The sequence below is a fragment of the Melozone crissalis genome, unplaced genomic scaffold (assembly GCF_028551555.1).
Source record: "Melozone crissalis strain CALT ecotype California unplaced genomic scaffold, PUWL_Pcris_2 ptg000045l_1, whole genome shotgun sequence".
Classification (NCBI taxonomy): Eukaryota; Metazoa; Chordata; class Aves; order Passeriformes; family Passerellidae; genus Melozone; species Melozone crissalis.
In genome coordinates this window covers 6,956,646-6,970,430 of record NW_026535823.1, presented here as the reverse complement: position 1 = coordinate 6,970,430, position 13,785 = coordinate 6,956,646, and the positions used below count along the sequence as shown (strand labels likewise).

Sequence of the window (13,785 nt, the reverse complement as noted above, 5' to 3'; positions counted from 1 at the left end):
GAGGCTGGAACTCCTGGGTAGAAGCAGAACTATGAAAAAGGAGCTGAAGTTATGATGGGAATTAAGTTTTATGGAGGAATTTTTAAAATCCCATCAAAGTGAGTGTCATTACAGTCAAGGTCTTCTCATCATTCTCACAGGAAATACTGCTTCAGAGCGGTCTGATTAGCACAAATTTGGGATTTGCCATAGCTTCTGTGTGACTGAGTTATTTTATTCTGTTGTCTTCTAGCACATTTTTTATTGTTATTTTTTTAAAGTTGTAACCAGGCTGTTGAAGATGTGAATAAACCCTCCAAATTGCTTCAATTTCCAGTGATCTTAGAATATTACCTGAGTAGTTCTAGAGTAGAATCTGTCCCCCATCCCCATGTAGAAATGAAACATTTTTGAATTCTTTTTCTTCCCTGTGACAGAAGCTTGAGGAGAATTTTGGGCTTCAGGCAGGTACATCACCACACTGCTGTGGTACATCTTATAAGGCTCAGCTGCTTGTAATAAAAACACAAACCTATTGATCCAGGTGGAAGTTTTAATGTGATTGTAGCAAACTGTGTGGGTTGGAGCCTGGAGATCTTTCTACAAGGCTCCTTTTAGCTGCCTGTTGCAGCTGTTTCATTTTTCTTTTCCCCTTTGCTATTTCTGTTTGCATTGAAGAACATTTTTGTTGATGAAAAGCAGAGTTGTATTTGGATTTGTCAGTCTTATCTGTCAATATGACATGATGTTATTGAACACTTCCCAAGCCTGCTCTGTTTTGCTGTCTCTTTTTGTTCTATTTTAAATTATTTATTTAAAGTCATACTCAGAAATAGCAATTCATCTAGGTAAAGCTCTTGTCACTCAGAGCTGTCCTCAGAGCAACAGCTGCACCTCGGCTGTGCTACAGAATATCAAACAGTTGACATTTCACTTCATGTTGTGTTTTAAACTATTCAATTTAAAATGAAAATGTTTGTTTGAAAAACACTAAATAAATGACCTTCAGTAGGCATTTAGAAGAGAAAAACAATCCAAACCACTTGGCAGATAATCTGTAAGCGTTTTCAAAATTGTCATGATTTTTTTTTCTGCTTAAAAAAGAAATTTTTTTAACCTTTTGTGATATATACAGTTCTGCCAAAACTAAAGGAGGTGCAGAGCTCAAGCTGTCACTCCATTATTAGCTGAGAATATTGAAACACTATGGGTAACCTCCATTTTAGGTTGATCTGGCTATTTTGTGTGCAGTTTTGGGGCATATAAAATACCTAAGGACAGTACTTCTCTCCTTTTAAGCAATATGCAAAATCCTCTCCTGCATGCTGCCCTTCCTGGGGTGGCACAGACAGCTCTTTATTTTAGTGTTATAGTACATAATTTGACTATGTAATTTGACTACTAAGCTGCCATTCTGACTGGATCCTGACTGGATACAAAGGGATGCAGCTGATTATCAGTTTTGGGTATGAAATTATTTAATGTTTACTAAAATAGCTAATAGCAAAGAAGGAAAAGTGCTTTTCACAGGACCACAGAGCACAGTGCAAGAAGGGGGAATTGAAAGCTAAGATGCCATCACTCCTTGGCCTTTATTTCTCAACTATTGCTTTCAGATTAATGTTGAAAATACTTTATATAATCGATTTTGAGAAATTGTCTGTTACAGTGAAGGCTGATAGGTGTCTTTAAAAATCACGTAAAATGTGAACACCGTGGTGCTGCTAAACAAGCACTTACTGATAGCTAAAACCTGGCACCACATTGTGGAGATTTACTTATTGGGAGCACTCCTTCCTAATGAAACATTGAAAATCAGAGCAGAATCACAAGTATTGATGCTGAGGAGTTGATTTCTGTCTTGTGTGTGTCTTGCTGGGGATGGATGTGCCAGGAGACGCCGTCTGGTAGCGCTCAGGGCTGGCCGAGGAGGAGGGACCATCACAGCCTGCTATTTTTTATCTGTCACTGTCACAGTCTTCTGTGATGCCTTCAACAGAGCTGAGAAAGAACAGATGAACATTTCAATTTATTAAACTTCCTCAGGAATTGAGTCAAGAACAAGCCCACTTCCTCTGTAAATCTGCACTGAGATGAAATGGGAATTAAATAGAAGACTGTTGTTTATCTTTTGTGGATCTATAGGGGAAGAAAAATTGAACTTTTTAAACTTACTTGCATTGCCATGTTGTCTACATTTGTTAACCCTTCCAGTTATGAATATTTTAAGAAATCATACAAAACACAAGAAAAGACTTGCTAGAAATAAAATCTCTTATGGTAACAGCATATTAAAAGCTGGGCTTAAATTCTAAGTAAGCATAGATCTGTGCTGGAGCTGTCTGTGTTATTTCAGTAGTATTTACCAGAGTGAAGTCAAAGCCATCCATGTTCGTTGGAAAAGGCCAGGAGCCGTCTGTTTGTGTTCCTTTTAGGAATACAGACAAATAAATGTTGGCATTTAGGCTGTGTCCTTCCCTCTGCCCAGTCCCTTTGCATCAGGCCTGCTGGAGAGCTGAGTCTTGCTGAAGTCCTTATCAGCCACTGCTGTTCCATGTAAAGAGACTGGAAAGGATTTCTTTCCCAGACTGCTATAATTAGCTTTTAATTAATTTAGAAGAAGGAGAATAGGTTTTCTCAGACTCCAGATGGATGACTGGAATTTGAATGTGGATGTCCAGTGGCACTGCTGGTTTGCTGCACTCCAGGATCTGTTGACGTGTCAACTATCTTGATAATTTTTGTTGCAGAAGGGGGAGGTCTGCAATAGAGATAACCTCAGGTTTACTAGACCTGGATGTTTGGCTTTTATGTTGTTAGATGAGTTATTAAATCCAAAGGAAAAGTAATTTTAGCCTAATTCATGTGATGATCTACAGCTGTAATCCACTGTGGGGGCTTTTCAGCACTAGAACAGAAATTAAGATAAAAAGAAAGAAAGAAGGGTGTCGGATTTGATTGTGTGTGTGCTGCATGAGGAACTACTTAAAGCTTTTGGATGTGTGTGTTAAAAAGATTCTGATTATAGTGATAAACAATTTTAAGTTCTTTTCAAAGTGAAGGTTACAAGTAGTATAAGGTGCTTTCATGTAAAATTCAGTCAACAGCAGAACTGCTGGAGGTGTGTAATACCATGTTCTGTATTGCCATGGGGACTGGGGACACAAAATGTTCTAAGAGAATTTATAATCATTCAGGCTTGGACCAAGAAGAGTGTTTTAATAGAGAATGCAATCTGAGAGGTTCTAGGAGAGGGTTTGGCATAACCCTTGACTCAAGGATGTCCAGCTGTTCCTTTGAGCATCCATAATTTATGTATCTTCCAGTCATGGTGCTGCTTGTTCATCCCCAAAATCACAAGGCTGATGATGAGCACTCAGCATGAGCAAAGGAAAAATGGTCTCCCAAGAGTCTGCACTCCAAGATATAACTTATGAGAACAGAAGGTAGCTTTTGGGTGATGTTGATAAATGTTGTGGTCCTAAATGTTTATTGGAATGATGTTAAGGCTGCTTCTTAGAAATGTTCTAAGATCTGGGTGGAAATGATGAGTGACTGGTTTGAATGACTTTGGGCCTTAGAGGGGGGACACATCTAATGCCATGTTCACGCTGTGGCTCTGGATTACTCTCCCCATTGCTCATGAAATATTTTAGCCACCTGCTAGTTGATGTTCACTTGGTTGTTTTTTCTAGGAATACAGTAAATTTCCATAATGCTTACTTAACACTAGTGCCATCTGCTGTATTGGAATAGCAGCATATCCTAAACAGTCTTGGCAAGCTTCAAAAACACTTTGGAAATAACTGAAAGAAAGTATCATAAATGAGAGAGTGATATTCCATGAGCAAATCCAGGAAGCTGAGCTAATTTGGGAAGTGTTTTTAAAGAAGAGCCTGTGCTGAAACACTTTCTGTTGCTTTGTGCTTGCAATCTAAGGCTGTTACGGATTTTCTGAATATGTAAAATCAAAATGTGAACTTTGCATTTGACTCAACATTGGAAAGGGAAGATCAATGTCAGGGTTCAGAGAGGCAAGAGCCAGGGCTGTGTCATTCATGGCAGGGAAAGGGAGAGGATGAAGAGTAACACTGGGAAGATCAGAGGGAGTGCAGGGAGCAGATGTTCATTTAGTGTGGGCATGGATTTTTATTTGTGGTGTGTGAGCACAGGTAGGGGGAACGAGTCACAGCTCTCTGTCAAGAGGTGTTCTAAACCCCTCACCTTGTCTGCTCTCATGAAAACTGGGATCTGGAAAATCCCTTCTCCTAACAGCCATTCCCTGTTTCCATGCCAGAGCTGGAGGACCTGTGTTAAATAAAGAGATGAGACCTCTTCTTCTCTCCTTGTGTGTGACAACACCCTTGGTGCCCAGTATGGATTGAGACCCCTTTCTTTGTCCCTGTATTAATCAGTTTTGGAAAAGGGGCAGAAATGTCTAAACCCTCTGCAACTGAAAGCTTTACAAAGCAGAAAAGCAGAGTTAGTGTCTGCCTTGGTTGACAAAAGCTGCTAGCCTATAAGGAGTTGCTGGTGAATTAGGAATGTACCACTGCAGAAATACCTCATACAAGGGAGCAGTTTGATATGTGGAAAAGACTTCAAATTCTGTGGCTGTAAGTTTTTATTCTTTGCAAACAGTCACAGAAGGTGGAAAGGAAAAAAATGTTTATCTCACAGCAGCCTCTACCTTCATTCAGCCATAGCAACACCTCAGCAGCAAATTACATGAAAACCACCCAAAACATACAAATGTTCACTCCTAAATCCCATTTATTTCTATTGAAAGCAACCAACCAAACAAAATTTCATGTGAAATCAGACCAGTACAGGTTCATGGTAGCCTGGTATTTATTGTGTGCTGTTTTATGCTGCAAAATACAAAAAACTGACACAAATCAGTGCAGAATCCCCTGGCTCTGTTTTTGCCATCTCCCTGGTACCTGCTTCTCTAATAGTTCAGTCAACTGGTTTTAATTGGCTGTGTGTATTTTTCATGGAATCATAGATCAGGAGGAGTTTTCTGGGTTTTCTCCTTCCCTGTGTGGCAGAATTTTAGGCTGTATATGTATATGGAGTCACTGGGGGAAGCCCAGTCTGAAAACTCCACTGTACTCAAACATCAGCAGTGAGATCTCTTTGTAATTTGCATTTTGTTTGATCTTTTCCTGTACTAAGAAAGCTGTATCTGTTGTTTACACAAAACCTGCTAATTCGTGTTGTGCCTTATTTGAACAAGAGTTTTAACCTTTTTTTTCCTTGAGTCATCTTGTCATTGAGCTAGAATAAATGTACAAGCTACACAAGCAGCCTAAAAGATGTTAATTAACGTGCATGCCCCTGCAGAGCATGTTCCAAGGCTGCCCTGCTTACAAAGGGAACTTTGAGCTTCAGACTGTATATTCATCTTGTCAACAAAACAAAGATGTTTGTGACATTCCTAAAGTTTACTGTGTTCTCAACATATTAGAGTTGCCAAGTAATTGTTTTGCTGGAACCCATCCAAAACATAAATAGAATTTGAATTCTCCTTTAGAGTCTGTAACCCCAATTACCCTCTGCAGCTCCCTTGAAAGGCTGTGCAACTGAACACATAATTATGAAAGACTTTGGAATTATGAAGCAATGTCAAGTTAACTTCAGTTGAATAGCTAGTGTCCCTTTAAAGAAAAGAAAATTCAGTTATTAGAAAGCTGGAAGAGGTTCATGTCATGTCACTGAGACTTCTCAGCCCTTAAGGAGTTGATTATTTGACTCTTATATCTGTCTTTTTACCTGGTGCTGAACTTTATTTTATCAGTACCTTCACTGTTTCTTTTTACATGTCATGCATATCTAGGGGAAAAAACACAGATAAGGACATTGATGAATTAAATTTCCTTTTTTTTTTTTTAGAGATACTCACTTCCTTTTGTTGGTGAAGATAGATAGTGCCAAGGGTGTTACTGTGTAACCAGAGGAAGGTGTGTTGGGGGGTCTGGGTTGGAGAGATGCTAATATTGAATACAGCCTGTTTTCTCTTGAGGTTTCTCGCTAAACAGAAGCTTTAAAACAGGAGAGAAATTCTAAAGTAATTCCCAGGGCAAATGTTGTCCAGATACACACAGCTGAATTGTTTATCCTCACTCAGCTCTGTGCTTGGCTGTTGAATTTTACTCATAGCAAATATTGGTTTGCTGCCCCTTGACTTCCTTTTTTCTGGCCTCTTGGCAGATTTGCTGGGTCAGATGAATAAATCTGTCCCTCCTCCCTTCAGCAGGAAGCCACAGGCAGCATTTCTGTCACAGAGGCCTCACTGAATGCAAACTGGGTCCCACAGAACAGCATCTTTACCAGTCTCAGTTTGTTCTTTGTTCCCAGCCTAATTTTCAGGCCTTTTCAAAGATCATCTTGTTTCAGAGTGCAGAGGGACTCAAAGGGAGGACTCCTCAAAGAGGCTTCTATCTACAGGAGAAATCTTGGCTTTGGAGGGAGTCAGGAACTGGGAAAACCTCTCATTAGACTACAGTTAACATCTTTACATTTCCCTTTACTTTCAGCCAATCTAAATTTTAGTGCACGTGAGTAATTTCATTTTTACAGCGTCGTGAGAAAGTTTCACTGGTTGCCCATGAGAACATTACCTCCAGTGGTGGTTGAAAATTACAGGGTTTTTGACATATAGTTCAAAGAAGCAGATGTTTCTATGAAGCACAATCTTTATGAATTAAATGGGGACTTCCTGGATGGTGAGTGTTCATCCCAGTACCAGTTGGTATGAAGGGCTCTTCTGCTAAATGATGCTCTTTATTCTGGAGTAAGTGTGTCTGTAAAGCAGAGTGTGTCTGTAAAGCAGAGGATGGTCAGTGTGGCAGTCAGCAGGAGCTGTAAGGGGGCTGAAATATGATACAAACTCCAACATCCTTCCCCTTCCCCTTTCATTTCTCTGGCTTGGGTTTGTTCCTTCTCCAAAACTCCTGAGTTTCATGAGCTCTCTTCAAGTTCTCAAGACCTCTACACAAACTTCAGAAGGTCATTAAATAACACTTGATTCTGTGACAGGACATGATGACAAGCCCCTCACCATTCCTGTGCTCTTACAAGTTCTTGTTTATAAGTGTAAAATTTTACTCTTGGCTGTTCTTTGTTAAAAATAGTGTTAAGGTAATTATGAACAACTTTCACACATGCAAATCTTTGAAATCTCAAGATAAGATCTGCATGGTATTATAGTGCTGTGGTTTGAAAGAGGCAGTCACCATTCTGGACACAAAACAAAACAAAAAAACAAACCAAAACAAAAAAAAAAACAAAACAAAAAAAACCCAAAAAAACCACAAACACAAAACAAACAACACCCCCCAAAAATTTAAAAAACCCAAAAAACAAAACAAACCGACCAACCAAAAAACCCACCAAAAAACAAAACAAAACACCAACCAAAAAAAAACAAAAACCAAAAAAAAATCAAAAAAACCCCACCCCAGATATGGGATAAAAGCCATCCCCAAGACATACAGCACTTATTTCAAAATGCCTAGTTAAGCATATGACCTTTGGATTTAAAAAGTAATTGCCAAAAGCTCATTTCATATGGGCTCCTTTCTCTTTCCCCCTCATGGATGATTTGTATGGACTTCCATGTTTCCATTATCAAACTGCTGGAGGGATATTGCTACCAATGATTTATATGTCTGGTGCACTTTGGTATTTTTGGTCTTTCTTCTAAAATAGCTGAAAAAGCTTAAGCTGAAGCTTATAAATCACTGTGTGGTAAATTAAGTAAGGTTTTAAATAAGAGATTGTGACAAAATGAGCTGAGCCTTCTTTTTCATAATCATCATCATTAAACTTGGCTGTGGAAGAAGAGTCTTGCATGAATTAGGACAAATAACTGCAGCAGGCAGATCAGTGGTTATCCAGTGAGTTGTTCAAACATGGGGTGAGTTTTTTCTCTGCTTTGAAATCTGGAACATCCAGCTCCAGTCCACCCAGCTGTTGGCTGAACTGGCCCTGCAAGTCCCCAGTGGGCAGCAGGAAACTGCAGCAATTGATGCCTCAGCTGAAAATGCTGCGTTGATTCAGGACTTCCCTCTGCCTTGGAGGAAAGAGGAAGCTGCAGGTGTTTTTCTGGTGCTGAGAGTAGCAGAATGCTGCTCAGGATAGTTGGATAGAGATACTTTAAGTCCTTTCATGTTGCAATTTTAGGGTGCTTGAGCCTTGATCAAGTTACCTCAAGTAACAGGAGCCGGTCTGTGAGCTGCCCCTTGCCTGGTGGGGCTTGAGAAGGAGATGGGGATTCTCAAGGCAGGTAAAAACCTATTTCTGCTGCAGTTGCTGTCCATGTGAGGAGTAATGGTATAAGAGGAGTACCTGGAGAGAGTTTATTCACTTGAATTCAGAAACAGCATTAGTTTCAGGCAGATCAGAAAAAAAATGTTTAGAAAATAAGTGAGAACTGGTGTACATTTCTTTATGGTTGTGCCAGAAAATACGCAGAGCACTAATTCCTCAGTAGTCCTGATGCCTTGTGCAGGCTGACCTAGAACAGAGGCTGGACAGAGTTAAAGAATAAAGTGGGGATTTATTCAAAGACCTCAATGGATCCACCTTGGGCAGCACAAGAGCCCAGCCAGGGCTGCACCCAAGATGAACCAAAATGGTCACAAAATGGACAACTGGGCACGGGGTCTCTCACTTTTATAAGTTCTGCTCCGTTTGCACATTGGAGTTAATTGTTTAATTACAGCTTTAGCCCATGCAGACCCATCCTTCTTGTTTTTCTCTCTGCAGTCCACATTGTTTGTGCTCTTGGGCCTGAGATTGGGATCATTTGTCCTTGGTCCTCAGCTAGGACAGGAATTGTTTTGTCTCCCTATTCTGTGAAGAGAGCTCACCATCCCATAATGCGAAACTCAGACCCACACACTAAAGCAGAACAGAATCTGAAAAATATAAAAGCTGAAACCTGAGGCATCAGTCCAGCTATTAGATGCAGTAGTCTTACTCATATCATAACAAAATCTGATCAGTTTGTTAAGAATAAAGTGCAATGTTTGTGATAGCTTGTTGATATTCCTCTCATTTACAGAGTGTGTTTGTCAGTCCTCTCTGCTAGAAAGTAAAAGTTGTGAATGGCATGACTGTGTGGAATTAACTTTTGACTTCAGATTAATATTTGAAATAAACCTCAAAGTACTATGAACTTACTTTACTACTGCTGGAGCTCTGGTATTATCAATGTTACAACTGAAATTCACAACTGGACTTCTATTTTTCTACATTCCTCAATTAAAAGGAAGCACATAAAGCCAAACAACTTGAAATAATTGTTATCCCAATTGGAAGAAGGGTTTCCTAGTGATGAAGCAAGATTCAGTCCTGCTGCAATTGTGACCTCTAGTGGGAAAACCCAGTTTGTTATCAGTGATAATGCAGTGAATTGCAAAGTAATTCAGTGTTGCAATATTCATTATGTCTGATGTTGCAGCATTTTCAGGACTCATTAATGGTACAATCCCTGCAAGGCACTGTACTATCTACATTAAAAATAAACTTTATTCCCAAAAAAGCTCCTGTAAAGTCCCAGCATGTTTTCATAAAAGCTAATTTCTATAGAAACATGGTCTCAGGTTTTCAGGAAGAGGATTGGAAACACATTCAATTCCAGAAGCAGAAATTGCTTGGAGAACGTTTCCTTGTCACAAGTCTTGTTGTTATCCCACAACAATAAAATATAATTGCAGTATTACTTGTGTGCAAATCTGTTGAGATGTTTCTAGATACCAGCTCTGGGAGCTATTGTTAGAAAAGATTTATAATGCCATTAAACAAGGCAAGAGGATTTGGAAAAATAATTCAGGAAAACAGTCTGAACACGAAGTACATGGTACAGCAAACAAGAACTGCATATGGTATTTCTCATATTTGGATGAAGACAAAGTTGTTTATTATCTTAAATTATCAACATATGTAGGCTGCAGACTGTTTAATCTTCAAATAACTGCCTGTTGTCCCTGTATTTCTCACTGAATGCATTTCTCTGCATTTGTATTTCCAGTTTTTGCAAAGCAGCAAGCAACTACTGGATACAGACAGCAGCTTGTTTGGCCTTGAAATAGTTTTGACTTTTGGCTCAACACAGTAAAAAAAAGTCTCTTGTGTACTTGTGGGGTTGTGTTTGGGGGGGTTTTTTTGGGGTTTTTTTTACAGTTTGAGTATGCAAGATTTTACCTGATAAATCATGACTAAGCTTGTTACTTGACAAAAAAATCTATCACCTGGAATACTTATTGCATTTTTCTGATGCCAGTGTCCTGCACTGGTCATGGAAAGGCAGCATTGCCAGGCGCTGCAACAGAGGGAGGGACAGCCTGTCCCATCCACAGCACCTGAGTCACTCACTGAAGGTTCCCAAAGCCCCAAAAAGCGGAGATCTTCCCCCAGAAGTGGGAGTTTGGAAACTGCCTTGGGGCTTCAATGAGGAACTTCCAAATGTACCAGGAAAAGGGAAGTGTTCCCTAGGGACTGACGTTGAGTTTTGATGCCACAAAATGATAAGTATGAAAAGAGGTTTGTATGCTGGGACTGATTGAAGTCTCTTTCTTCTTATTTTCAGGGTATGAACATAATCTTCCATGTGGCTTTGGCTCTTTTAAAGGTAAGTAATTTTTTTTAAAAATGTATTTTGTTTTATGAAACTAAAACACTGATTATCTTAATATCATGTCTAAAGGAACAATAATAGTGGGACCTCTGGAGAAGGGAATGAAGGAGAAATATCCATTTGCATAGAGATGTCTTCAAAATTGTACTTATGATAGATATGTTTTTATTAAACCTAATAATATCATAAAGCTTGTGGAACAAGGGATACAGTCTAAAGATTTAAATGTCTCATGTAATTACTGTGAAGAAAATTCAGATTCATTTCACAGCATATCTGTTTTGTGTCTGGGTTGTTTTGTATAAAACATGATTGACTGGTATCAAATGTATTTGTGATACTGAGAGAGGAAAAGAAATCTCTAATATGGGGAACTTCTGTGTCACCATCATATTTTCTGAAAAATCCTCTTTGCCCAGGATTCTTCTCCTGGGAAGCTGAGAGGCCTCAGAGAAAAAGGAAAACAATATTAAGTCATTTTCTTCTCCTGTGTTTTGCTGCTTTAGAATGTGGTTTGGAGATTGTTTACCCGACAGGTGGTTGGTTGATTGGTTTCATATGAATTGTTTTGATTTAATGAACAATCATGGTCAGGATTTGTTGGACTCTGGAGAGAGTCACGAGATTCATTATCATTCTTTGTAGCCTTCTGTAAGTATCCTTTCTCTATTCTTTAATATAGAACAGAGCAATTTGAAAATTTCAAGCATGTATATTTGCACAGAATCATGGCATCTCCCGAGGTGGGAGGGACCCAAAGGATCACTGAGTCCAACTTGCGGGCGGGTGAATTCAGAGAAGTACTGCAGTGTGGGCAGGAGATAGTGAATATCCTTATGGTGAGGAAATGTCCAAAATAACCTGTGCTTTTCTGTTTTACACAAATTATGTAGAAAATTGGAACTCTCTACCTCAATGCATGTATTTAATGAAGACTCCTATAAACAGGAAATTGGTTTCATGTATCTTTCCAGTGAAGTGCTCCTACACAAATTGAAATTTGTAAAAAGGAGGAAGGAAAATGTGTACTCTTTTCTTCCTGTTTCATGGTTTTTTTGCAGCTGTGGGGGCTTTTTAATATGCCATTTTTCCAGGCCAGTATGAAAAATGGGAAATCTGGTTATGGCATGCTAGTGAGAGGAATAGTGGATTTGTCTTTAGAAACAAGCTGTGGGTCTACTGGGAGATAAAAGAAACAATGGGAAGGATTCCACTGATTGATGAATGGAAAGAGATATTTGTTTTTACAAATAAACTTTAGGTTTGCTGATAAATGAAATTTGACGTTGAAAGATGAAAGAAGTAATGGGGAAGAAAAACCCTAAATTCCATAAGAATTAAAAGTTAAAAGGGAGGGTTGGTACATTAGAGGGAAATCTTTGGTATCAGATGTATTGGGAGGACTGAACCTATCAAGTACCTCAGCCAATGGGGAAAGAGAGAAGGGAAATGTGGCCAGGAAATTGGGATAAAAAGGAGGCTGCATCCTCCAAAAATTTGAGACACCCCAGGTGAATGCCCCATGGCCTCTCCCTTTATTTGAACCGTGAATGCCCCATGGCCTCTCCCTTTATTTGAACCAAGTTACAGGACTCCTCTGTCTCCTTTTTGGACACAAACCTCTGGTGTTTGTGCATTAATTTTCCTGACACTAATGAGGAAGGAAAAGGAAGAACCCAGCCCACAACCAGCAGGTTTGCTGCTGTCATGGCAGGAACAGGTTCTGGAAAGAGGCAGAGGTGCCAACTCAGGGATCTTAAAGCTAAAGAAGAAAAGGAAGAGAACTTGCACAGAGCTGCAGATGGCTGACAGGGTTTTCAGGGAAGGAGAACCAAGTTCAATTTAATTATGAAGGATGGCTTTGGGACCGCCTGCTGCTGTGAGAGGGAAGGGTTGAACCAAGGTTAGCAGCAGAACAAGTGTTTAGAAAATATAACTTTGGAAAGAATTCATGGGTGTCATACAGCAAACAAGGAATTTTTTTCCTGCTGAGCAATTAGCCCAGTTTCTTTTAATCACAAGCGTTCAGTCTTCATTTTATACATACCCCATGACATGCTGCTTGTCCAGTTGACTGTTTCTATTTGGATATTCCAGAAGAAAATTGTGACATTGACATTCTCTGAAAAATGCCTTCACCCAGGATCTTTCTCCTGGGAAGCTGAGAAGCCTCAGAGAAAAGGAAAACAATTCTTATCTCATTTGCTTCTCCTGTGTTGTGCTCCTGTGGAATGTGTTTGGAGATTGTTTACCCACAGGTGATTGTTTCATTGGATTCTGCTGTGAGTTGTTTTCACTCTTTGGCCAATCAGGGCCAAGCTGTGTCAAGACTTTGGAAAGTTTTCAATATTATCTTTTTAGCATTGTGTAAATATCCTTCCTATATTCTTCAATATAGTTTAGTATAACATTCTTTATTACAATATAATATCATAAAATAATCCATTAACCTTCTAAGAACATAAAGTGAAATTCATCATTCCTTTCTTCATTGGGGCACCCTGCAAATACAATAGAAAATTCAATAATGTAATTTTTCACTCTTATTTATAACTATTTTCTAAGTTAAAGAGTTGGGTTTAATTCTGCTTGTGGCAGTCATAGTACTTCTTCTTGCATGTGTATGCTGTAGCTTCCTGTTTTAGAAGTAATAGACACTAAAAAATGGCAAAGGAGGTTTTATGCAACAAAGTATTTCTATAGTGCAGCCAAACAAAGAAAATTGAGGTAAGAAAGGTAAGATTCTAAATCAGAAACACTCACCTAAGAGCACAGTTCCACAGTGGCATGGAGATGGAGCTGGTGCTTACATAAAATTGAATTAGCATTCTAATTTGCTTTCAGCAAGAATTGCTCTTCTGTTATAGAAGAAAATAGTTGAGAATGAAGTCATTTTTGTCCTATTCAAATGTGTTCATAATCTCTCCTAATCATTAGGAGCAAAATGGTTTAGTGTTGTGCTCTTTTCAAGTTATAGAACCTGAATATGCTGCAGAAAAACTGCTTTAAAATTGCATTTCAAAGCTCTGTCTCTCTCTGATTCTGGAGTGAATGAAAGCAACTCCTAAGGATTTGTTCTTTGTTAAAACAGAGCAATTATTCTCTCATCCACAATCTCTTGGATTAGTTTAAATTTGGATAAGGGAATACTGAAGCTGTTA

The 13,785-nt window shown here is 39.0% G+C and overlaps 1 protein-coding gene across 3 annotated transcripts in view; it reads left to right on the top strand.

Moving 5' to 3' along the window:
- RABGAP1L (RAB GTPase activating protein 1 like) overlaps positions 1-13,785 on the top strand; it is a 225,455-nt gene that overhangs the window by 141,558 nt on the left and 70,112 nt on the right. For all 3 annotated transcript variants that reach the window (XM_054286067.1, XM_054286068.1, XM_054286069.1), the window contains exon 18: positions 10,577-10,618. In XM_054286067.1, the coding sequence (XP_054142042.1) occupies positions 10,577-10,618 (42 nt within the window). The remainder of the gene's footprint in view (positions 1-10,576; positions 10,619-13,785) is intronic.